We start from the raw sequence: 27,809 nt of genomic DNA, 5'->3' as shown, positions 1-27,809 counted from the left end.
TAATGAGATTTGATCAAAGTGTGCAGCAGAAACAAACAAAAACAGCCCAGTGGGAGATAAATCAGACAAACTGCATGCCTTTCATAGGGAAAAAATCCAAAGTTGTCGTTAGCTCATTTATTATTTAAGTCTGCTTTAACATTCTTTGAGAAAAAAAGTGAAGCTGTAGCACCATTCTTCCCCATACCCCCCTAAATTGATGTTTTTCACCCTGATTTGTGATCAGAGGTGCCAGTCTTTCTTTTTGAAAGGGCACAGAGAGAGACTGACTGCACATTTTTGTGAAGACCTCTCTAAAAAATAAGGTCTGATGGTTTAAATCATGGGGACAGATCTGCCAAAGGATGCATTTCACTGTTATACTTTGTGTTTAATAGCGCAGAATAGCTTCAGGACTTTGAATGTTAGTGCAGTAGAGAAAGAATTGTGCACATTGCTTTGTTCTCAAACTATAATGAACACACAGGAATTTGTCTTGGAGGCAGAGTGCAATGAAATATTAATGCGATGAAACAATCATACTGATATAAAGTAGATGGTAGACGAGCAACAGGGACTTGACATTCGCTCCCATCAGTTATTAAAGCAGTGCTTTTGCAGATAGCTGCAGCTGTGATAAGAAGCACAAACATTTTTGCTGGCAGAGTAAGTAAAACACAATACTAGTTATTATTAAAATAGCACAATACACAAACATTAATAATATTTTCGTCATCTGGCAGGGCAGTGATGTAACATCAGATTTGATGGAGTACTTCCCAGTGTGTTGCCATGACTATCACCGCTCTGGCTGCACACAAAAAGGAAATGAGGAGTCAGAGAGTGGAGGAGGAAGTGACTCCACTCATGTTCAGAGCATCTATTAGTTACAGTGAGCTTGAATGCTAAATGAATACTCTTATATTTGACCTTAATGCATGAAGCACTCAGCTGGTGATCATGGTTAGAATATAAATTATAAGGTTGAGTCTGGACCAGCAAAAGCACAGCGTGAAAATGCGAAAGGCAACTTCATCTGTCACTGTTGTGTACTTTCAGAAAGCAGCCAGAGTAGTGTTCCTTTTATACCTGGTAAAATCAGCCGGAAGCACTTTAAATCAGAGTCAGTCCAGTTGTTACCAGCACGCACGTCAAGTAAAATACCTTGCATCATGTAGCATCTCTAATCTCCAGCAGGAAGCAGAAAGCCCGAGGAGTCAATCATCTCTACTGTATTGTTTTCCTGTGTAGAAAATCCACTTTAAAGTGTACAAGTTGAATTTTAAAGCACAAGTTTCATCACGATACAATGTTGCATTATAATTTTGCAATCTTAGCAGTGTGACTTCTGCTGATATTACCAGATAAATTTTGATCTTATATTGTGTTTTTTCCAGTTTTCTATAAAGGAGTGTGATCAGTGTTGCTGGATATATTCACCGCATTTACTACAACAAGCTTTATTTATATCATACAGTGCATTCAGAACGTATTCAGATCCCTTTTTTTTAGTTTTATATTGAGGCGTGTGATCAGTACCACCAGATATAGTCACCTCAGCCTTATTAATATTAATGACACATACAGTGCATTCAGAAAGTATTCAGATCCTTTTTTAAAATTATTTTTCTTATCTAGCAGCCTGATGCTACAGTAAAAAAAAATCACTTTCAATCTCATGAATCTAAACTCAGTACCCCATCATGGAAAGGGGGAAACAAATTAAAAATCAAATTAAAAATTTTGAAACTTAAATATCAAATTGACATAAGTATTCAGACTCCTTTGCAAAAACACTTGAAGTTTAGTTCAGGTTCCACACATTTCTCTTGATCTTCTGCTGATATGTTTTCTACACTTTAATTGGAGTCCACCAGTGGTTAATTAAACTGATTGGACATGATTTGGAGGGACATGCATCAGTCTATAGAAGGCCTCACAGCCGACAACGCATATCAGAGCAAAAACCAACCATGTGTTTAAAGGAACTGCCTGCAGAGTACAGAGACAGGATTGTTGCAAGACACAGATCTGGGGAAGGCTACAAAAATTTCTGCTGCACAGTGGCCACTATAATTCTCATATGGAAGAAGTTTGGGACAACCAGGACACTTCCAGGAGATGGTTGCCCTTTCAGACTGAGCAATCGGTGGGGGGGTCTCTGAGAGAGGTGACCAAGAACTCGATGGTCACTTTGACTAGGCTCCAAAGATCCTATGTGGAGATGGGAGGAAGTTCCAGAAGGACAAACATCATTGCAGCCCTCCACTGATCTTGGCTTATGGCACAGTGGCTAGATGGAAGCCTCTCCTCAGTGCAGAACTCATGAATGTTTTTTTTTTTTTTTTCAACCGTACTGTCAGGCTGCAATTCAAAAATTGAAAAAGTAAAAGGGGTCTGGATACTTTCTGAATGCATGTGTAATTAAATATTGGACAATTTTATTGTTGCTTTTTAATTTGCACCATCCATTTTAGTAACTTTAATAGTTATTTATAGCAGCCTTGTTTGCATGATTGAAGTGCTGCCTGGTCACCCTTTTTTCTTCATTGTCTAAAATATTTCCAAACTGCTAATTTATTCTCAAGAGGTGAGATAATTATCAGCCTTGTTTTTCCTCCCTGGAATGATCTGATCCCTAGAATCATGCCGATTGATTAAACTTGTGTTGTGCCACAGGAGAGCAAAACATACGCATGTTGTAAAAGATGAGGAAAGTAAGCTATATTTTGACTTTGTGTCTCTGATACTGAGTTGTTAGTTATTTATAGGATATCAGTTTTCTGCTAAGAAATTGTTGAACCCCTAATCTGCAGTTTCTACAAAGTCCATCTACACTGCATCACTCTCTCTCTGGTCAGTTTTTGGATTACCCCAGGATTCACCACAGTTCATTCCTGGCATGCCAGGAGCACCTGACCATTTTGGGCCATATCACAAAGTTTTTATCCCAGTGACGCATTTTTCTTCTCTGTGAATCTAAAGGAGGATTCAGTACGACCCTGCTCCCCAGTCTACTATAGAACACCAAACTGACAAACTCCCAGCCTTCACTGAGAAACACTTGACTGGCTGAAGGAGAGCGCTGTAGGGAGTGTGATGCTGAAGCTCTTGAACAGCTCGGAGGCATTCCTCAGCTCTGGAGTGAGATAAGAATAGCCCTCACTTGTCTTTCCTCTGTTGGTTAGCTAGTGCGGCTGTGGGCTGGTGAGGCTAGCTGTTCTGTTTCTGCAGCAGAGCTCCAGACGTACAGAACGGCAAAGGAGAGAAGCGGCTGCCCTCTGGGTGCAGCCGAGCAGCCTGGCCTTGAATATATTTGGCTCTGTCAGTTTGCCTACAGATCTGCAATGGTCTGCTATTAGCCTGCTTCCTGTTTGAAGACAGGATGAGGCAGTGCTGTGAAGCCAGACCATAGATCTTAGGAAGCATGCTCACTAATACCCAGGCCATTTGAAGGAGCCATGCATCATTTTCATGGCTCTAAAATTACATAAAGCATTAAGTGACTTTCTGAAGGAAAATAACATGATTCTGCAAAGCAGGGAAAAAGTAGCCTAACTGCCTACCAAACGAGGTGAAAATAGTGTTTTTCTCTGAGATTATACAACCCTGACATGTGGGGAAAATTAAAAGGAAAGATTATATTCAGTGATGACTAACTTGAGCAATAAATTACACTTCAATTTAGGGTTACCACAATACCAGAATTGTAAATAACAACATACTAGTTAAAATCAAACAATACCAATACCTGTTTCGATTCACATTGATAAAAACTATGGCCTGATTCTGCTTCACATCTTCCCAAATCTTTTTTAGGGTCATGATTTGCCATTTGGCTCCTTATGTTACTTGTATTCCCCATTAAGTGTGTCACCATAGTCTGGCAGTGTCTGCGTATTAATTTTGTTACTTAGTTTTGTTATTTTTGTTTTTTCTGTCGCCTTTTCTCCTTTTTATTATATATATATATTTAACAACAGGAAACCAAAATGCTTTTTACATGTCATACAAAAGATCTTGCATTAAAAAAGTACCAAGTTTGAGAAATTTAGTCATAATTACATTAGTATTGGCTGCGGCAGAGCTAAACGGATGCAGTGACCAGATCACCCTGCTGATACCGGCCAGCCTCAGCCCCGCCCTATCTCATACAAACCACTGGAAAATATGCGTCAGCTACTTCCTCCTTCTCCCTCCACATTTCGACTTCCTGTTCTCTGGGCTGTTCGGAAGTGTGATGCTTTGAATGGAGGCTACTGCAATAGGCATTACTCAGATAGAGTTCAGCTATTGTAGTATTTAATATGCTTCTACTGACAGTTCTTAATGGATGTGTGGTAAGTGATGTGAAAAAAAACCCAACTAATTTTGACTCCTGTTTGTGTGAGATGAGAACATACTGAGCAGGCACACACACACCCACACACACACACACACCCACCCTCTCAGGCACATGGCAACACCCTGCATTATATCTCACCCACTTTCACTAGCACACTTTGACACACATTGTCCTCTAGACACAAAAACTGAACTGCAGTTTTACTTTTTTAAGGTGCAAACTGAATAACTGCATTAACACTTTCTATCTCCCTCTTTGCCTACTCTCTCTCTCTCTTGTTTGAGCTATCTCTCTTTCTCTGGTCCTCTTCTCTATCACTGTTTTAAGGTCACCTTTAATATACCAGTTGTGAGCTGAAAAATTAAGATGCACAAAAAAAAACTTAGTAGTTAACTTCTGCCAATTAAGTTTCAGAAGTGTAAGAATTTGCATCAAATCCACAGCATTAACAAAAAACATAACTAATATCAGCATCTGACTTTATTCAAGAAGGAGTAAAAATTTGAAATTTTGAGGATCAACCAGTGGCATAAGTTTTTTAGTTTGTGAGTGATTAGAAGACCAAATGTTTCAATATCGTCCCCCCTGCTAGAGTTGATTGAAAAATCATCAGTAGATTGAAGTGATAGTACAGTGTATCTATGTCCATCCTCAGGGCCACTTGGATGTTGTGTCCAAGCTATAAAGCAGTCACCTGCCACTAGATGGGGCTGTAGCTGCATGCCTGAATTGTGCATCTTATGCACTTAGAACCAAGAGAAAAGAAGGTCCTTCTATTTTTTACACAAGTTACATAAGTCTTCCAAAATAGATGGAAAAATTACAATTAGAGACACACATTGCCTTGTTTTTAGCAAATATGTATGTTCACATAGGTGGAATATGTTGGAATGTGTTTCTTGATGACTCTAATGAAGGCCACAGATCAGAAGGTGTCAGTCTAGCAGAGACAGAAAACTACTGTTGGAGCTTTCTGCTTCCACATTGGTGGAATATGTCACAGGGTAGATAAACACAGCATAGTTACACTTCAGGATTGAAGTACAAATGGGAAACAGTCACTTGTAGAAGTATTTATTGAGGTAAAACTGCTGGAAAAAACACAGGGCTCTGTCAGCAGGAGATGAAGCCATGATGGCCATAGCGAAACACAGTGAACATGCAGAGATTAAAGATGCATCCAGTCCGAAATGCATTATGGTATGAATACTGTGTTCTGTTGATTACTTTTCTGAACTCTGTTGGCTTTGATGATTTTAATAATATACAGTACTGTGCAGAACTTTTCAGCATGTTTGGGCCAAAACTTGAGGCAGAATAGGCCTAGATGTGGAGAGTAAGCTGCCTGATGCACCACTGATTGACACAACCCCAGTCATATTCTGGATGTCTTTGCATACACAGTTATGCACATGACTGTGTGTTTGCTTTATTTTACTTCATTCTTTGCTGTTTCTCGGGCCAAAAGTTTCTTCAGGTTTTAAAGCAATGACTTAGCAGCTGTGTACATTTTTTTTTTTAGACAAAAGTACATCACTTACCATTTGCAGTGTTGAAAAACACCAAACTAAACCACTTTTCTGCCTTTCTTCTTTGTTGCAGCTCTAATGGTACGAGCTGAACAGTGACCGCTTCCTGCCTGAGGACACCTGCTGCCCACTGCCCTTCACCATGTCTGGGATGCATGTAAGTGAAGCTCAGACAGCTTTAATGCTTATCTTCATGTTCACTAGCTCACTCACATGGCAGCAGCTGTTAAATTAAAACCTCCTCCACATTTTCTACAGCTGCATTATAGATAATCATCCACACAAGGATGTGATCAGGATAAAACCATTGCTTCTTAACAGCCACTAAATTACTGGGTTGTTTTTTAAGGCCTTGGCCCTCTTGATGATCATTGAAGGTAGTGTTTGTCTTTTTTTTTTAGAACTGCTTTTTTGTTGTTGTTTTTTTATCAAGAAAATATCAGCTCTTATGTACAATTCATCGCTGAAAAATTGGGCATTAATCTGCTACTTCTGATTCCACTAATGATTCATTATCAATGATTATCAAATGTATTGTACTCCCTATCATTTGTTATATGTCATGATTATCAAACTGTGCAGTCATAATTTCTTCTTTTAATGTGTTTCACTTCACTAAAGCTACATGACTAAATATAAAGGTTTACCAACCCACATGCTCATACATACACGAACAGGATTGTGCATGCACTCACATAGGAATGTGTGCATGAAATAAACCCATATTTGTGGTGATGCATTAATGCACATAGCTGATGTGCCCACATCCATCAAAGTATGCGATGGTCTCAAATAACCTGGCTGCCTCAGTGGTTTAACTGATGCTTCTGAAATGTTAGCTTCAGAGTGGGATTACTTTCTCTGCTGCAGTATAATCTGCCTGCACATGTCCTTATTGATCCGGATGGTTTTTATCTGTCACAGCACAGTGCTTCACTACAGTCAGCTACATTTTTTTAAAGAGGTCACATTTCAGATTTTAAAAAGATAGAGTTTGGATATAAATAAATACTTCAGAACTTTGCTTAAGTTATGTATCTCAACTTGAACCAGAGAGTTCTGTTTAGGATTGTATAGCTGTATGCGTAGATTCTTTTAATGTTTTGTTTCTTACTAGATCTCTGTTTGTGTTTTTAACAGGCAATTTAAGATAAAACTATTAAATCTTGCTGAAATGTCACAGTCAGTAGCCATGCCCGATAACTCTGTATATTTGAGCCAGGGGACCCTCAGACTGAGCTCTATGCTTTATAGCAGCATAAATGCATTATGGATCAGTGAGCTTCTGGCTTTAGATTGATTATGTTTCTACTATAACACATTGGGTTTCTGTAGGTCCAGAGGTCACGTAATGTTCTTGACGCAGAATATTTTGTGGAGCAGCAATGTAACCTATTGGTAATTTAATAAACCTCAGAGTAAAAGGTCAGAGCTTCTATAAGTTCATCCATCACCGCAGTCATCTACTGAAAAAGCAAGCAAGTACAGTAAACCACCAAACTGACCTGTAGGTCATCAGGGAGGAGTATGAGGGCCTGATGTCAAAGAACTATGATACGTTGGATAGTTAATCACATATATATGAGTATGCAAGGAGTGGTTGTCATGATGTCAAAATGTTAAACTTGGAAATATTGCCAGTGATTTATAGTGTTGTAAATCTAACAATATCAATGCGTGTTTTGATACTTCAGCAACAAAAATAGGAGTCCTATGAATTCATCCATTCTGTTTTTGATTGCCAAAACGGTAGGCGAACTCCTGCTTATACTCTAAATGGACCATTTATTTGACTACGTTGACTTTAACATGTGGTTATACAAGTTGATTTATTCACTAAAATTAGTGCCAAAGACAATGTTGAAAGTTAGTGCTTAGCATGATGGAGAATCTGTTATGCAGTTTGAAAAAAAAAGGATTATTGTGGTAGTCTGTCTGAAACTGGACTTGTACAATGCATGTCAACTGAGCAGGGGTGTGACAAGATCTAAACGTCACAAGATGTCTTATCGACGTGAAAATCATCTCACCAAAAATGTTGAAATCCAACTCGGCTATACTGTCCAAAGTTACAGACGTGAAGTGGTCTTTTTTCTTTTCTTTGCAGTGCATTCAAAAAGTATTCAGGACCCCTTCCCTTTTTTCCCACTTTGGTATCTTGCAGCCTGATGCTGCAGGCATTTAAATTAACATTGATATAAATATTCAGACCCTTTGCAACAACACTTGAAATTTAACTCATTTTTCTTTATCATTGTTTAGATAGTTCTACATCTTGATTGGAGTCCACCTTTGGTCAATTAAATTGATTGGACATGATTCGGAAAGGCACTAACCTCTCTTTAGAAGGTCTCACAACTGAGGATGCAAAACAGAGAAAAAACCAAGCCATGAGGTCAGAGGAACTTCCTGCAGAGCTCAGAGACAGGATTGTTGCAAGGCACAGATCTGGGGAAGGCTACATAACATTCTGTTGCACTGAAAGTTCCCAAGAGTGCAGTGGCCTTCATAATTCTCATATGGAAGAAGTTTGGCATAACCAGGCCTCTTCCAAGAGCTGATCACCCAGCCAAAGTGATTGTCCTTCTGGAACTTTTTCCCACCACCACACAGGATCTCTGAAGCTCAGTCAGAGTGACCATTGGGTTCTTGGTCACCTCTCTTACTAAGGCCCTTCTCCCCTGATTGCTCAGCTAGGCTGGGTGACCAGCTCTTGGAAGAGTCTCCTTCCAGTTCTACCACTGAACAGTGGGGCTCTCTGTTTAGTGGTGCCACATTAGTTAATCATTTTACCATAGATACCAGGCAACACATTAAAACACTGTAATCAATTTTACATTAACACTATTTGTGTTCCAAGCAGAGACAAATGTTTTGCTTTAAGTGAAAATTTTAATGGAATATTTTAATTTGAAAAAAGTATTGTTGATTTCACAAGCTGACAACTTAATCAGACCCGTGATTGTGCCAAACATTATCCATTTTATTTAATCATTTCAGTATTTACTGGCTGCAGCCCTAATTGGGGCAAAGCTTGTATATGACTCCTCTTTCAATGGACTGCTGCTTGTGGTCTCACTTTTAAAAAGACTGCATGGTTATTGTAGATTGATTAAATGATATTTACCTGGCGTAGAATGTATACTTGACCTATTTATTACTATTTTGGGATCCAGGCCCACATCTGAGTACTCTTGATCTAATAGTCCAGTTACATTTGGTCAGTGTGCACACTGTGCCCAAATCCACTTTAAGAAGACACTTTAAGAAGTGGTCTTGGGCATGATTCATGTATGTAGGAGATTTGAGGGCAACCTGGCCAGAGTACTGGTTTACTTAATTCCAAACATCCCGTGTCTCTTCAACTACTGTGGTATCAGCATATAACATAAGCCCAGATGCAGGAAGAGGGTGGTTGTTGGCTTCTCAAAAATAATAAAAACATCCACAGTAGCTTGCTGTATAGGCTCCATTGTCTGCACAGGGCATAAACAAATGTTGATATGAGTGACTGTCATGGTTGTCTTCTTTCTGAGACCATCAGCTACTGTACTGGTCCGTGTACACAGTGTGGTCAGGCATGGGACAGTGTTGCTAATGTGAAAGCAAGCCCAGAAACGAAAGGTTGGGGGAACAGTAGGCACAGTAAGAAACAAATGCTCCTTAAGTAGAAAAGGCCTTTAGACAGCTGCAGAATGCTCTGCATTTTTCACCATTTTCAAATCTCACAGTGCTGCATTCATTTTAATGGAAGCTGGCACTAATGCTGTCTTCTTCCTTTGATTCTGATAGTGGTTAGTAAACAGCTTTTGGATGCCTGATAGCTATCATCTAGTGATTGGGCCTCATTACAACCAGTTGCTGGTACATTTTTCAGAAAAGTATATTTCTAAGATGAGATGATAGTTACATAAACTCTTATATTTAAAAGAAAATATTTGTGACTATTAAAATATTTGAAATCCATGAAGCATCCTTCGTAGCTTTCAGCCAGAGTTGCTTTGTGTTGCACAAGGCCAAATTTTAAAATCTCTGAAAATCCCCAAAGAAATTTTCTGGCAATACATCCTAGCAAGAATAAATAGAAGCAGCTTTCAAAGATGGAGTTCTTTGGTTCAAGTAGTCACATGGACATGAATAACTCTGAGGTGAGGTGTTTTTCTAGCTACCTTTCCTTCAGTCGCAATCATCAGCACTGTTCCAAGCTCATTATGCTTTATTGACTGAGAGTGCTGCATCACATTCAGCCGTACTGTGTGATGTCAGAAATAAAGCAGCTTCAACAAGGAGCTCCTCGCTCACTCACACCTGCTGCTTTGTTCTCCGCTTTCTCATTTCATCTCATTCATTCTCCTCTTGTCTGTTTGTGATCACACGGCTGTATTGATCTAACAATGAATACACAAAACATCTCTATCCTTGCTGTTGGTTACATTTGTATTAATGTGTGTAGCTGCATTTGTTATTCTGTATTCTGAGGGAATGACAAAGAGTGTCACTGGCCTTTTCCCGAAATATCAAAGCCGGTGTACCTCTGCTGCTGCCTGAGAATTTGTTTTTTGAATCTTTACCACAGAGAAGTGAATAAACAAGAAAATGAACCTCTTAAAAATATCCAGCCCACACAGGTGTTTCTATTTTGGCTCTTCTTTCCTGGCTGACTTCATCTCTGCTCAGGTGTTAGTTGACTCGCACTAAACTGAGAATTACCTGAGGTCAAAAGAACAACGTGATGGATGAGGCCAAAAGCTGTCCCATAAATAGCGTTATAAAATATGTTGAGGAATGTTCCAGTGGTAGCATTGAAGGAAGGCAGTTAGTTACAATGGACAGCTCAGCAGCAGAGATGCCTCCTGAATCAAAGAACGACACACACTTCTCAATTTATATATACTTTTTTGGTTTGTAATTGTAATCGTGTCACCAGTAGGGCTGGGTGATATAGCCTAAAATTAATATCCCAATATGTTTTGGCTGTATCGCGATGCACAATATATATCGCAGTATTTTGAAATCTCCTCTAAATTGCTGTATAGATGTTGAATTCAGCTCTTTGATGCATAAACTGACATGAGAATGATTATTAAATTAGACCCCCTTCATTGGATTTGTTTAAACTTAAAATCAATATCAAGTTAAATTTAACACACTTTTGTTTTGTAAAAGACATCACAAACTTTTATAAATAAACATAAATAATGATGAGACAGGCCTTCAGCTAAAACAAAACACAAATCATGAAACAATCTTGTCTTTATAGTGTATGGAAAGTTCTGAAATGTTTTGATTATTGTTTATTGATTATTGTTTTCCTCATTAAGGGTGAAGCAAACCTAAACAAAAACTCACCAATCACATGATGCAGCCGAAGGCCAAAACACTGCAGTCTAGTCCACCATTCAGGCTCACAGCTTTGATTACATTAGTCCTGTTATCTGTGCTGATGCACTTTAGACCAGTTTCTGACAAGTTCATGACATGAAAGCATCTTTACACTTTGTTCAAGGAGCTCTCCTGTGTGGTCATAGGGAAAAAAACTCGTATGGAGGCACAAACTTTCTGACTCCAAGATGTTGATTTTATAAACCGATAGACTGAGATGCGTCTCTGCAGTTGTGAAGAAGTGGATCATACTAGTTAACTGCTGGGCCATCTCCTCCCTGACATATACAACTCTGGCATGGAGTTTTCAGGAAAATGTTCACACCCAGGCAAATCATACTTTGGGTTGAGTGTCTCTATGAGATTTTTAAATCCCTGCTTTTCAACAACACTTACTGGGGTCACATCTTTAGCAATGTGTTGTGTTAGTGCACTCCCGCTGTAATGTTGGCATCATCATGCGGCATATTTTGCGGATGACCAGGTTTTATTTGACATCTTCCCATTTAAATCTGAACCTCTGCTACATGACAGATCCAGTGCTGTTTCTTGTTGTCCGTCGCTAAACATCGCTAACTTGCCTTGGCGGTCTGTTTACTTCCTTTGCTCTCCCATGCTTCTGTCTCCTCTGCTGTTACAAAAACACGCATGCATGGAGCAGAGTTTTCTGGATGGGCTCTCTTCTGTTAGAGAGAGGCATTCAGAGACAATTGGAGAAGCAAAACTCTGGAGAGAGTTGCGCACTGACTGCTCAAAACTTCCATATTACTCATACTCGATGTCCATGATGTAGTAATTTTATGCATCGCACGTGGCAAAAGCCGTGATACATTGAGTATACGGTATATCGCCCATCCCTAGTTGCCAGTGAACATTAGTTAAAACCTTGACTTAACATTTGAAACTATCATTACCCTATTGACTCTATGTTTGACTTGTTTCCCATGTGAATATTGTTTTTTATAAAGTATCTATCTGTGAATAACACTCATTACTCTCTGTTTTGTCTAATCTAGGCGCCATGGTCAACTGGCACAGAGTGTGTAGCCAAGTACAACTTCCAGACCGCCAACGAACAGGACCTGCCTTTCTGTAAAGGAGATGTACTCACCATAATCGGAGTCACCAGGGTAAGAAAGCTGGAAAATAAACTAACTCATCATCTACTGCATACTCAAATTGTGCAACTGCAAAACTGCATCTAGCAGCAAAAGGGTGAGCATTCAGGAAGTGACTACATTAGCTCAACTCTACAACTGTCACACAGACCGGATCATATTCAATTCACTTTTTCTGCACTGCCTGCTGTGAAAACTCCCAATTACATGTAGCAAACTGTAATGAGTAAACATGTGAACAAGGCATCTGTCTGTCCTGTGTATCATAAAGATTCTACAGGCAATGGTGGATAATGTAAATTCGTAGTATGTATAATATTGTAGCTTTCTAATCCAACTACAGTAACTCTGCTACCAACTCAGTGTTAAAAAAGAAGAGCTATAAAGCCCCTAGCATGCATGTTGACTTGGCAGCACTCCTCAATTATTCAGTAAGGTTGTGTTTTTGTGTTTGGCTGCTTCAGGATCCCAACTGGTACAGAGCAAGGAACACGGTGGGCAGAGAGGGCACCATCCCAGCCAACTATGTCCAGAAAAGGGAAGGAGTCAAATCAGGAGGGAAACTCAGTCTTATGCCGTAAGTACCAGAAAGCCCAAACCGTAACATCAAATCCACAAAAAATTCTGTGAACTGTCAGTGTACACGCCTTGCTTGAGACAGACCTACAGTCTGCGCTGTATTTTTATATGACTACATTTACTGTATTTATGCATCTTTAAAGTAATGCTAGTGTGTAGACATGCCCTTGCAGCAGGGTTATTGCATTTAATTTGGTTTATCATGTGATGAATAAGAATCTTAAGTTTTCAATCTTGAAAAGACATGGAGGAGAAACCCAGCATAACTGGGTGTCTGCTCATGTGTGGGCCTTCTTCAGAAATGCTTCACAGAAGAAAACAGCATTGGAGAATGATGATGCCTGATGCTGCAGAGATCAGAGTATCATATTTAGTTATTCATACGTTTTTACATCTTTGCCACACATGCCCTCCCTCCGTCCTAAATATTGTGAACAAGTTGTTGAATCCCCATTTACTCGTGTCTCCTGCTGTGAGGGGAAATGTAGTGTTGATTTCAAAAGTCAGGCAAAGCATCAAAAGATGGAAATTCCTTCTCTTGCAGTCTTTTGTTGTTTGCGCTGTGTTTCCTCTTGTCTGTGTCAGACTGCCACAGAGGCCAGGACAGCTGTGCTCTCCATTTGAATGAAGCCCTTTGAAACAGCAGCTCTCTGAAAAGAGGAGAACATAACGAGAGGCATATGCAAATGAAAGGAGACAGGAAAGTGGAGAGCACACAGGCTGCTGCTGTATCTCCGCATAGTTATGAGATGTTGTCATCTGACAGAAGCCAAAGTTCTTGTGTGCATGCCTCAAGTCATAATAAGAAAGAATTTAAACTTCACAAAGTAGCAGAAGTTTAAAATTTCCATGTTTTGTGAAGAAACGAAGAACAGTTAGCTGTAGGTACTCAGTCTGGGAAAAGAAGTTAACTCTGAGAAGTTGTTACGCTACTGAAATGAACTGAAAAGCATTTTTAGTCTTTGATCATCAATATTAACATATGTTAGTAGAGCCGTGCCTCCTTACTGGTCCCATGATTACATAAATATGGCTTCCTTTTTTATCATTTAGAAAGTGCTGTAAAAATTAGTGTCAACATAAATTAGTGTATTTACATGGCTTTGAGCATCCCAGTCATGGGCCTTATCCCAGTTTTGATTATATTCAGGATATGGCATTTACATGCACTCAGAGAACCCTTGTTATTCGTTTCCTTGTTTACACTAGGGTATAAAGGTGCATAGGGTCATATAAACACTGAACAAATCAGTACAGGACTTTTGATTAGGGCTGGGCAATTAAACGAAAATCAGATTAAATTGCAATATGGCCTGCTGCAATTTTCAAATCGCGGAAGTTGCAATATTTCATTAACTTGATATGTGTCAAAATACCAGATAATAAATCGATTTTATTATGCAAACATTCAAGTGTCAATTTTTTATAATGGTTTACAAAAATTCTCCTTTTGGTGTTTTATGTGTGTTTTTCTTAATCAAAATGAATGACATAAAAATGATAATGCCCTTAAACAAAGCAAATGACATTACATTTGCAATACGAGCAAAAATAGTTAGCTCATTCTATCTAAAACTGAAGAAGCCAAGCATTACTTCATGTCATACCCCGGCATTGATCAGCTGGTAGCCAGCCTCGCCTCCTCAACCCCAGCTGCCTCCATTATAGCTTAAAGCTTGTTGCACCCCCATATTCAGATTCATGCTACAATGGATTAATTGCTTCGGAAATAATTTCATTGTTTTCAATACACGTGGTCTTATTTATGGAATTATTTATTGCTGGAATTTGTCAAAAAATACATAAGATAAACCCAAGAATAATCGCATATTAAATCGCAATTGCAATATTTGGGGAAAAAAAAATTGCAATTCGATTATTTTAGCAAATTGTTCAGCCCTACTTTTGATACGGTGTAGACGTGAGCCAGTCCAAATGCATGCAGAGAAAATATTCCTGCACATACCAAAAAGCAATAGAGAAGTAGAACACTGGAGCAAAATAATGCAACATTTCTTGCAAAGGGAAAAGGGAACATAATATCCAAACATAAGCAAAATAAACAAAGCTAAACAGAAATTAAATACCTTCAACTGTCTTCAGGTAAAGAAAAACAATCTTCATGTCTGCATAACATTGATTTTAGCTACTTCCTGGTGCAGGACTGTCTTTGACTTGTCTTGACTTGATTTGTCTTTGACTCTTATGCGCAAATCAGCCATTCTTAGTAAGTCCCACTGGTTAAAAACATCAATCGAATGGTGAAATGTGATTTGATATCCACAGGATAGACATTAATTCAGTCACATGCTCTTAATGAGCCTAATTATGGATATCTTATCATGTGTTCAGTTTTGGCTCTGTAAAATGACTTTTAGATTAATGTCAATAAAATGTCATCATGGTGTGCTCTTGAATCTTGAATGCATCATGCCAGCAGAGCACAAATCTGTTGCTGTGTCACCTTTAAATGAAGTCATAAGACTCGGGTAGATGGCATTCCCTGAGTGGGTGAGAAGACGCCATCTACCCGTTTAAACATACTCAACAGCTGACCCCCCACCCACAGACTTGAATGAAAGTAGTTATTTTTAAGTTAAAGGCAAATTAAATTATAACTGAACTCTATTGAAGCTTGTGCTCACCGATCACTACAATTCTTTCTAGAGCGAACAAGACCAGAGGCTGAGCCAACCAGCAGAGGAGCTTACCAGCTAACTAACTAACTTATTCGTTTGTACAGCCATTATTTACATCTGATAAGGCAGCTTTTGAAGGCAAAATATTGGTTGTAAATATCGGAAGAAATTTTCTTTTCTGCTGATACCAGTATCATACTAATAATACCGTGCATGCCTAGTATCTCAGTGCTTAATTACGGCATCTTGTTTGCACAGGCACCTATGATTACTTTTTCAAACACAAACCACTGCAAGTTTTGGATCTGAGGCAGCAATAGATGAAGTTATGCAGCTGAGATTGAAAGACAAAACTCAGTTTCTTGTTTACTTCAGAAGTCAGACTCTCTCTTTGCAGCTGCCATGTTTGTTTTACTGGGACATCAGTTAACTGAGGCTGCACCTGCATCTGTCAGAAAGCAAGGCAAAGTATATAAGTGCCAGAGTTTCCTTTTTTTCTTTTGGAGTTTTCCATGTAGCAAAATTAGGTTTCTCAAAATTAGGATAAGGGCATGTGCTTTTTTTCTGAAATTGGGATGATGTTTACAATCCCAAAAACAAAATAAGTTACTTGAAATGTCTGCTCAAAACTTAGATGCTCATTCCATGTAAATGCACTCAAAGTCTTTACATTGTAAACCAAAATATAGGTCCAGCCACAGCCAGAAAATCCACAAACAAGATGTTCTGTCACTGCATCAACATAGAAATATACATGTCAACATTGTGATGCATTGTAGAAACAATAAATTTAAAAACCTGTAGGCATTTCTGGTAATCTGCTTTTAGAAAAAAAGACTATTTAATTTATGTTGGTACTGTTTCAGTTTTGACTTGTCCTCTTGTGCTTTTGAAAGGCACATTTAAAAAGTCAAGATTTGATTTGAAAATGTTTTGGTCTTTTTAAACTGACCCATTTTTGCATCATAATCCATGGAGAAAGATGTTACACCCAGAAGTTGCATGCTTTTTTCACAGAGAGAGATCCAGGTCCAAGAACCACACTGTTAGGCTGTCATTAGCTCAGCTCAGCACTGCTCTCAGAGATGTCGGTATGCTAAGTGTAACAGCTTGTTGGCAGGAAACATTTAAATAGACTTTTGACCCTCTTTGTCTCCCTTCATCAACTGCTGCTGAAAGCTTTGACCTCTCCATTTGCCACCAGTCATACTGGCTGTCTTCACCATTCTGAACCTGCTCACAGGGTCATTCAGTTCTGGTATATTGTGGTTGGTGTGTGTGTATGTGGAGGTGGGTGTGTGTGTGTGTGTTTATGCAAGTGTGTGAGAGATGAGTAGTCCCAGTGTTAAACTTTTAAATTAGCTCTGTGCTATGACTATGACAATATCGCTATGGAGCCTTCACAAACACTCCGCAGCATAAATTAGAGAGGTCCCATGATAGCTCTTTCTTTACAAAGGCTCTTCTTAGATTTCACTTTACCAGGAGATGTATAAGGTTTCTGAGTAATGTTATCTGATAAGTAGTTACAGTTCCCCTTTAGTTTAAAAATTTCCATGGCTTATTTTCCTCTCTTATGTCCATTTATCAAGCTACTGTTGAGAGAAACATGGTGCACAAAAATACAAGCATGTAACTGCTGTTATCAGTCACTCTTTATTTCAACTCTGACTTTTATTATGACTTTATCTCAGGTATTCATTTGGGAAAGCAGGGCTAATATATGCATGCAACATGTCCTTTTAATAAGGCATGCATCAGGTGAACATTGGTACTGATTAATAATTTGACTTGTTGACAGATAGCCCATCAGCGAAGGATGCATCATGCACTAGTGTTAGTTGCCAACATGTATTTGTTGTTTGAATTATTCCCAAATAGTTTATCAGATTCAGAGAAGAGGCTTTAACTGAGCAGAAGATATCTGTTGAACAAACTCAGATTTGTTTTCACAGTCAAACATGAAAGAATACGTTAGCAGTGAGGAAATCCTGGGGAAAGATGCTATGAAACATTTGATTCAGTGCAAAAATGGCATTCAACAACAGAGACGGATGCAAAGCTATATGAATGTGCACATATTAGTTACAAGGAGCAAGGCGTGACCTAACCACTAGGCCACTGCACCTCTTGATTTATTAAGCTAATGTCTGCTTATACTGATATCATGCCAATAATATTGTGCAGCCCTAGTATATTTTTTTCCTTTTTTACATTTTTCTACCTAAGGTGTGCACTGAACTGCAGGTTCAGTGTGATGCAAGGGCAGGAGGAGACATGGTGTGCGCAGTGTAAGTTGTTAGCTAGCTTTGTTGTTACATTAGCCTATCACTGTGTTTATTGATCACTGAATGGTTGAAGGTTACTTTGTTCATCCATATACACTATATTGCCAAAAGTATTCACTCACCATCCAAATAATTGAAATCAGGTGTTCCAATCACTTCTATGTCCACAGGTGTATAAAATCAAGCACCTAGGCATGCAGACTGTTTCCACAAACATTTGTGAAAGAATGGGTTGCTCTCAGGAGCTCAGTGAATTCCAACGTGGTACTGTAATAGGATGCCACCCGTGCAACAAGTCCAGTGGTGAAATTTCCTCGTTTCTAAATATTCCACAGTCAACTGTCAGTGGTATTATAACAAAATGGAAGCGATTGGGATTGACAGCAACTCAGCCACAAAGTGGTAGGCCACATAAAATGACGGAGCAGGGTCGGTGAATGCTGAGGCGCATAGTGCGCAGAGGTCACAAACTTTCTGCAGAGTCAATCGCTACAGACCTTCAAACTTCATGTGGCCTTCAGATTAGCCCAAGTACAGTGTGCAGAGAGCTTCATGGAATGGGTTTCCATGGCCGGGCAGCTGCATCCAAGCAATACATCACCAAGTGCAATGCAAAGCATCAGATGCAGTGATGTAAAGCACGCCACCACTGGACTCTAGAGTAGTGGAGACACGTTCTCTGGAGTGACGAATCGCTCTTCTCCACCTGGCAATCTGATGGACGAGTCTGTGTTTGGCAGTTGCCAGGAGAATGGTACTTGTCTGACTGCATTGTGCTAAGTGTAAAGTTTGGTGGAGGGGGGATTATGGTGTGGGGTTGTTTTTTAGGAGCTGGGCTTGTCCCCTTAGTTCCAGTTAAAGGAACTCTGAATGCCTCAGCATACCAAAAGATTTTGGACAATTCTATGCTCCAAACTTTGTTGGAACCGTTTGAGGATGGCCTCTTCCTGTTCCAACATGACTGTGCACCAGTGCACAAAGCAAGGTCCATAAAGACATGGATGAGAGAGTTTGGTGTGGATGAACTTGACTGGCCTGCACAGAGTCCTGACCTCAACCCAATAGAACACCCTTGGGGTGAAGCAGAGAATAAGAGCCAGGCCTTCTCATCCAACATCAGTGTGTGACCTCACAATGCACTTCTGGAAGAATGGTCAAAAATTCCCATAAACACACTTCTAAACCTTGTGGAAAGCCTTCCCAGAAGAGTTGAAGCTGTTATAGCAGCAAAGGGTGGACCGATGTCATATTAAACCCTATGGATAAAGAATGGGATGTCACTTAAGTTCATATGCTAGTCAAGGCGAGGTGAGCGAATACTTCTGACAATATAGTGTAACATTTCTGAGTATCACATCATAGCTTACTCCTCAGTTCCCTACCCAATTGATAAAAAATACTCCTAACAATAATAACTTAAAAAAGACTTTATTCAGTCTCATGACTGAAATAGGACTTGATCTGGCCTGGGCCCAAGAGGAGGGGGAAAGGACCTTAGCGTGACCCAGCTCCAGGCTGTGGGCCAGATCAGGCCGGTCTCAGGCTGGGGCACAGAATCTAACCTCTAATGTCACTCCACTTATTATCTTCTTCCACCACAGAGTTAATTTTGTAGACTAAAACAATGACTAAAAATGTTAGTCATCAACCTTTTTCTATGAGAAAGATGAAATGAGACTGAAAAACAGAAAAACTGTGACTTAAAGTAAGTTTAGTTTTTGCAGAGGAGATTGAGACGAAACTAAAATGTTAGGGCTGGACATTCAAAATCCTTTATTTTTCCACTGTGCACATAAGGTATGTCAATATTGATTATCAGTATAGTTTAAATCAAGTACAGTATTGATAGTGTATTAATATGAGTGTTTAATTTTACAATTAGCTGGATTTAATTAGTTTACAGAGAATAAACATGCCTAAAAATAAAGACTAAAGACTAAAATGCAAGGACTTTTTATTGATTGAAAGTGAACTTAAGTGTTTTTAAGTTTTTGTCTAAAACTACACTGACATTATGAAGGTTAAAAATATCAAAATGTGGCTTTAGCTAAAGAACATTTCAATCTTAAGACTAAGACTAAATTTAAATTAGCTGCCAAAAACAATGCTGTTCCACTGGCTTCCATTCACCCCTCACATCAAATTCAAAACAGTGTTTCTTAGTTTTTAAAGGTCTTCCACCTACTCAACTGATAATGTTAATTGTAAATTAAATTCTGCTGGTAACTTGTAGCTGTTTTAGCACTTAATTTGTTTCCATTCTGAATAAACCGTTGCTTATGCTGCAGTTTATCTCAGATGTTTGTTGCTTTGAACAAAAGCAAAATTAAATTCCATCATTAGAGAATAATTGCAAATTATAATCTCATCATCTGGCTCTGTTTTGATTTCATTTGACCTTTTGAGTTTTCTACTTCCACTTGCTGACCCTGTCACTGCCCTCTTTGAGATCATTGCATAGTTAAAGGTTTTTCAAATCTCTCATGTCATCTGAAGTCGTTCCTCTGGAGCCGTTTGCTGCATCCTTAGGGACTTGTTGATTTTGTTGTCAATGACTAACAGATGTCTCAGAGAAGACCTCTCCCCCTCGTCTGAGTTACATAAAGGTTCAGCTGTGGTCTTCTGTCTCCATTCTCACCCTGACCTAGTGATACTCAGCAGCACATGCTGCCTTGCCTCCCTCATTGGCATCCAGCAGTCTGCACTCTCTGCTGCCCCCATGTGGTAGATATCCTCCACACAAAACAGCACCACTCCTGAAGAAGCTGGGCCATTCAAACATGCTGCCCTATTTCCTGTTGTCCCCACCAAGATGTTTACTGCATTTTTGTGCCTTTTTATATCACACTGACGTAATGCATGAAAATTGCAGTTAATTGCTATGCACAGAGCAGCCAGTGTGTGACCGGTAAAAGCCTATGTGTGTCTCTGGGTCGTCCACGCTTGGCGCTCGCTCTTGGATTAGTGGGAGTTAAGGAGCCGCTGTCCATCGAAGAAGCTGCCTGCACTGATCTAATCAACTCGACCCGTATTAAGCTGCCCGCCACAAGAACCTCTGCTGTCACAGAAGGCTGAATGAGAGAGGAGGGAGGAGGAGGGAGTGACGGAGGCAGCCCAAGAACACTAAATCAATTATTGCTGTTGATTACCACCTATATACCAGATAAGATGGATAGAGACCCCGTGGGCTGCCACAGTTCTGGGCTAATAGGAGCTTTTGCATAAGGAGTGACATGGATTGATGGGTTAAGGTGCTAAGTTTGTAGTGTGTTTGAACCAAGGACCACATTTCCTCTGGGCCAGAGAAGATTTTTCATTAATGAATGGATAATTTGTAATACTCTCACAATTTTATATAACCAGAGATTAAGGATGCATTGCACTTACATGTTTGCAGACCAGAGATTACAAATAAGCCTTTGTTTAAAATTGAAACACAACTGTAAAAAGGCATTAAGCAAGAATGCTGAATGCAAGACTATACAGAGATCAATTAGACACCATCTTGGCCATGATAAGGCTATTGGAGTTAAGCAGTGCCTCTCTCACACATGTAACTATTCACAAGTTCAGTAAATGTACTTGGGTTGCTTTAAAGATACCTGGGTGGCCTACCTAAGTTAGTATTATCAATGTGTGGAAAACACTGTCAAGTTTGATTTTGGTAATATGTATGTATTCACACTTAATGACATGATTCAGTCAGTTCATATAGAAGAGGCTGAGATGTTCAGTGGGGTGTGAATAGAGTCAGCTTTGAGACAATGCTGCTCTGTAGGAAAGAGAGTGTATATCCAGGCTTCTTGTACCTCTTGGCCTTATGCCTCAGTAGAGGAAAAATGGATTGGGAGGTCAAAAAACCAATAGACTTGACAGCAGCAGTGTTAATTTTGGCAGCTATTTTTAATTTTAGTCTTAGTTTTAGTCTTTAAATGAAATGCTATTAAGTTTTAGTCACATTTTAGTCGTTTCTATTCTTTTTAGTTTTAGTTTAGTTTTAGTCGACGAAAACTCAAAACCATTTTAGTCTAGTTTTAGTCCATAGAAAGTCCTCACATTTTAGTCTTTACTTTTAGTCAAAGAATTTCTTTTCTTGCCTAAAATCTGGTACTAAACCATGTTAGTGTATTCTCTGCACCCTGCCAAACCTGGGGTTCCTGCTTTCTACAGCTTAGAGGCAGAATAGATACAGCTGCATTGTTTTTTGACAGATTTATCCACTGTGGAGAAATACTACTGATGTTGAATGTCAGACAAAAACTACATTACATTTTAGTCTAGCTTTAGTTATCTTGACAAAAACTAAACTTAGTATTTGTCAGTTTTAGTCATCACAGATCTGTTTTTGTTAGTCTTAGTCTAGTTTTTGTTATGGAGAAAAAAAAGGCTGTCGACAACATTTTTAGTCATAATTTTAGTCGACAAAACTAACACTGGCCAGCAGTAGTAATGAAAGTGCTTTAAACATGGTGAAGAGGGAGATATTTGCAAGATGATCTATGTTATAGCCTTCACCTTTTAGCCATGAGCTTTTGGGTAGTTTCTAAAGGATTTTTTTTTGGATAAAACTGGCTGAAATAAGTCTTCTCTTCAGACTGTCAGGTTCAGCCTTAGAGAAAGAATAGGGAGTTCAGAGGTATGGACAAAAGTTTGATTGCTTCACATTAAAGAAGCCAGCCAAAGTGGTGCAGGCATCTGATATGGAGGCTCAGAACTTCTACTTTTGTCCGTTTTTATGCACCTTTACCCAGTAGAGACCACACATGATACCCAGTACATGCCAGTAGGATTTCGTATCTCATTTCTCAGGGAATACTCTAGAATTTTGAATGTTTTAGGTGACAAAAGCCCGTGAGAGCTAAACAGAAATTTAGATTCAAAAGAGTTGAAAAATGCAAAGCCAAAAAAACAATACATATAAAAAGTGAATTATAATTCTTTCAATATAGCTACACACTGTCAACAACGGATGTCATGTTCCATTTTTGATAGTGATTTCAAACACTTCAGCACACTTTTTGGTAGCAAATAGATACATGAATAGCCTTTTTAAATGCTGCAGCAATATATTATATGGACAAAAGCATTAATTTGCCTGACCATTACACCAACAGGGGCTGTGATGACATTGCAATCAAATACACTTTTATATGAAGTTGGCCCCCTTTTTACAGCTGTAACAGCTGCCACTCTTTTTGGAAGGCTTTCCAAAAGGCTTGGAGTGTTTCTGTTTGAATTTGTGCTCATTCATTGTGTACAGCATTTATGAGGTCAGGCACTGACCTCACTAGGTGCTGACTAGGTGCTTTATTTTATACACCTGTGGCAACAGGTCTGATTGAAATGCCTGAATGAGATTAGGCACTGATGTTGGACAAGAAGACCTGGCTCACAATCTCTATTCCAGTTTATTTCAAAGGAGCTTGGTGGGGTTGAGGTCAGGGCTGTATGTGGGCCTGTTGCTTTTCCACACCAAACTCATCAAACCATGTCTTTATAGTCCTTTGTGCACTGGGGCACAGTTATGTTGGAGTAGAAAAGGGCCTTCCCCAAACTGTTGCTACATAGTTGGAAGCATAGCATTGTCCAAAATGTCTTGGTATGCTGAAGCATTAAGATTGAAGATAATAAGTCAAGCCCAAAGCCTGAAAAAGGGTCCCATACCGTTATCCCTACTCCCCCAAACTTCACTGTTGGCACAATGCAGTCAGTCAGGTAATGTTCTCTTGGCATCCGCCAAACCCTAACACTTCACTGAACACGTTTCCACTGCTCCACAGTCCAATGTTGGTGTGCTTTACACAACTCCATCCAACACTTAGCATTGGATTTGGTGATGCTTGCATGCAGCTGCAAGGAAACCAATTCCACAAACCTTCCACCGCACAATTCTGTGCTTACATTAATGCCAGTGGAAGTTTAGAACTCTTCAGCTATGAAATCAACAGAGCGTTGGCGACTTTTACGCCACATATGCCTTAGCAATTGTTGAACACTTTCCGCTTCATAGCTGAGGTGCTGTTGTTCCTAAATGCTTCCACTTTCTAATATCACAACTGATTGTGAAATATCCACTAGGGATGAAATTTCATGAATCCGTCTTATTTCATCCATCACAATACCGCGTTTGAAGTCACTGAGCTCTTCAGAATGACCCATTTTATATCAAAAATATTTGTAAATGGAGACTGCATGGCTAAGTGCTTGATTTATACACCTGTGGCAACAGGTCTGATTGAAACACCTGAATTCAATAGTTAACAGGTGTGGCTGAATATTTTTCTCCATGTGAAGAATGCATTTTTATTTATTTTTTTGACAGGCACGCGTCCTGCATTTTTACACATTCACTGGCCGTGGCTTCATGGCAGATATGGTACTATGCCTGCATCGTTGAAACCAGATCTCCAAGTTTACACGCTGCCTGCATGACTAGCTGGTGTGAGACAGCGCTCAGTTTGTGTCTGCAGACTTCAGGGAATTTCATAAACTTCTCTGATTGACCCAACAGTTTCACAGAACACAGTCAGGCTTCACGATTCAAGTCCTGCTTTGGTGCTTTCCCCCTTTTACTCTCTCTTCCGCATGTGCATGTTATACATTTAATAATACAGTAGATTATCTAAAATTCAGCCCACTGATGTCTTGATTCCAGTGTATTTTTCAAAATGTTTTAGCATCCAGAATAATTTCATAAGACATATTGATTATGAATTGACATCAGTTAAATAGAAACACCTTATTGCCACATACAGTGACTGAGACTAGATAGGTCAAAGTTCATCATCATACAGTCAGGATTCAACAGGTCATAGAAGCAGCTTTATCCCTTAAAATGTGTTCTTCATGTTGGTGGATGGTCATAAAAGTCAGATCATTATGGGGGATGAACTCACAAACAAAAATGTGCAAAAATTAAACACTCTTTGAAAAAATAGATCCTATTCCTGTAATCTAAAGGTTCACCTTCAGACATCATCAGACCACTGTGTGAATGATGAAACTTTATTCTTGCTAGAATGTGAAATATTACATTCATGCATAAACTAGAGCATGTTAAAATAATTAAGTGCCCCTTTACTTTAATGGCAAATTGGAAAATAAATATAAACTACAATGAAAGTAGTAAAGTGTTGGCACCAAACTTTTCCTGGGAGAGGATCCCTAAAACCCCTAATATGGTATAATAATAATAATAATAATAATAATAATAATCTAATGTCATTATTTAACTCCCTTTCCTTGTAACTCTAAGAAATGTAAACTGCCTCTCATTTGTCTAGTACTACATCTCTTGAAAAAAGCAAAAGTGACTGATTTAAAAAATGCAATATTTGTTATTAGAGTACTGGATTAATCGTCAGAGGAATCCATAGAGTACTCAACTACAAAAGAATCTATTACTGCAGCCTTAGTCTAATCCATCCATTAGCAGCCTATAGATGCATCCAGCGAGCCATATGGTGAGGGTCGAGCAGGGTCATATAGCAGGCCCCTGGATAAGAAGAAAGGGATTTATATTTTCTCAGAGTATGAACAGCTTTTTAGCTTAGCTTCAGCCTGAGTGTACATGTGTTGAACAGTCTGTTCATCTTTTAGTCGCCCTGTAAGAGTGGCTGACTTGTTTCTGTTCGACACACCACCTCGTCTGAGCAGCTTTTGCACTTTCCTGTTATTGCAGTGGCTGTGTGTTGGTTTCCTACTCTGCCTCAGGCTTCTCTTCCTGTGTGTGAGTGTGTTTGTGAGCCCCATGCTTCCAGTTGTTTGGGTTCAGGTACTTTCTCAGTGGCCCCACCCAAGCACTGCTCATTCTGAGCAGACTGGAAGTGCTGCAGCGAGCTTCCCATCACCATGCTCTCTTGTTTTTAGCTCTTGTTACAGATAAGTGCTGTGGGCTGTCATATGTGGAAGGGAATCTTCCTTTTTGGTTTAAGTTGCAAATGAGTTCAGTGTCGGAGAGATGAAAACCTGTGACATGTAAGAACTACTAAAATCCTGATCTGATAGATAGTTTTCGACAGGAACTTGGACTCCTGGACAGGAACATGGACTCCTGTATGTATAAAATTTCTCTCTTTATGACACGCAGAAGTAGCATGAACTTTGGCAACGTGTTTGTTGCCATGTGTCCTCTTTCATTTCACCTTTCTATCCGTTTTTGTCCCCATATTCCCTTCTTATTGTCTAATTTCCTGTCTACTCTATTTGTTTTCTTTAAGATGGTTTCATGGGAAGATAACTCGGGAACAGGCCGAGCGGCTCCTCTACCCTCCTGAGACGGGTCTGTTCCTGGTGAGGGAGAGCACCAACTACCCCGGCGATTACACCCTGTGTGTCAGCTGTGATGGCAAGGTGGAGCACTACCGCATCATCTACCACAACGGCAAGCTCACCATCGACGAGGAGGAGTACTTTGAAAACCTCATGCAGCTGGTTGAGGTGAGGGGCTTAAGAAGCAATAGCTGCAACTGAAGCTTCAAATTTCTTTGTATAACTTCTGAATACCATCATTATATTAGGGTTTTCAATCTAGCAGATAAAAAAGGATTACATGTTGCTTATCTTCAGTACCAGCTGGTTTACATTTCCTTGACTTAATAACAGAGCTTAATCATTCATTTGAGCTACAGAAAACCTTTAAAGAGAGAGTTTTATGAGGAAATTTTGTTCATACAAGTCACACCTGTTTAGTTTTGTCGCCATTTCCTCTTTGTTAAAGTCAGACTGATGGAGAGTGATATTGCAGGCTACTGTGAAGTGCTCAGCCCTAAAACAGCTGCTGTGGCAGAAAGTTTTCGCCTTGTCTCTTTGCATAAAGTAAGTCCAGAAAACGTCCCTGTGCTCTTGAGGTTAGCTGCATCAAACTCCTCTCTGCCTGCTAGATTGCTAGTCTTCATTTATACTTTGATGCCAAGAAGCATTAATATAAATAAATCAACTGTCATAGCATCATGTTTCTTCAGCCAACTTTGGTATGTTGTAAACATTTAACTTACTTCTGTTGCGCCCTCAATAAATCATTTTCTACCTCCTGGGACCACTTTCCCCTGAGGAGACATCTCAAATAGCAAGACACATGCGAACAGGAAACTCAGGATTTCAGGGGCAGACTGTCCAGATTTTTTTTTAGGAATTTTCAGGAGTGCAAATGTGCAAAGGGTCAGAATATGCACCAGCAAGTTTCATGCCACATCAAGTTTCTAAGGGACACTGTAAACTTAACAGTAGATAAGAAGATCAATTTTATCAGAAGAAGAAAAAAGATTTTATTTTACACATCCTAAAAGTAGAGCTTGATCAGGATTCCATCATCATTGGTAAACGTTCATTACATCAGATTTCACGTTTTTAGTCAATGGTCTAGTGACCTGTGGTCAACACTTTTGTGTCTGTGGCTGAGGGAAGCAGGCTTTGAGCTCAGTAGTGTAACTTTATATGCTAACTGAAAGACAGACAGCTATGGAGCAAATAAGCACTGTGAGTCAAATCAAACTAAAATGTAGGATTTTTGATTGTTGGTTTTAAAAAAAATATATAAAAAAAACTTATTTGCTGGTGCGGCTGGTCAGTCATCCTCCCCTCTTCCTTAAACAGCGTGGATAAACTTCCCAATCATTACAGTAAATTCTGTTGGTTTTTACAAAAATGAAGTCCATTTTGAAACCAGCAGGATAAAAGTTAGTTAGCATAACATTTTATGATATTTTAATGTTCAAGATGGTAAAATTACAAGGGGGTGAAGTCAATCAAAATGTCATCTTGACAGCTTTAAATTAACTTTGCAAAGAAAATGGATTGGTCAGATTCCACATCTGTCATCAGGCTGATCTGTCTTTTTAAGCTTCATCTGAACGATTGTGCCTGGTCTGAGAACCAACAAGACCTGTCAGTATCTTCTGAGGAGAGCGAGGTGGTAGTTACGGGCGGGGTTTGGTAGTACTGGAAGCTTA

General features: G+C 39.3%; 1 protein-coding gene across 3 annotated transcripts in view; it reads left to right on the top strand.

Annotated features, from left to right (window-relative positions):
* Positions 1-27,809, top strand: part of LOC121527921 (tyrosine-protein kinase CSK) — an 86,686-nt gene that overhangs the window by 39,753 nt on the left and 19,124 nt on the right. For all 3 annotated transcript variants that reach the window (XM_041815153.1, XM_041814999.1, XM_041815079.1), the window contains 4 exons: positions 5,927-6,010; positions 12,252-12,365; positions 12,818-12,930; positions 26,079-26,298. In XM_041815153.1, the coding sequence (XP_041671087.1) occupies positions 5,996-6,010; positions 12,252-12,365; positions 12,818-12,930; positions 26,079-26,298 (462 nt within the window). In that variant the 5' untranslated portion in view covers positions 5,927-5,995. The remainder of the gene's footprint in view (positions 1-5,926; positions 6,011-12,251; positions 12,366-12,817; positions 12,931-26,078; positions 26,299-27,809) is intronic.

Source organism: Cheilinus undulatus, linkage group 1 (genome assembly GCF_018320785.1).
Source record: "Cheilinus undulatus linkage group 1, ASM1832078v1, whole genome shotgun sequence".
Classification (NCBI taxonomy): Eukaryota; Metazoa; Chordata; class Actinopteri; order Labriformes; family Labridae; genus Cheilinus; species Cheilinus undulatus.
This window is presented reverse-complemented; position numbering and strand designations above follow the sequence as displayed.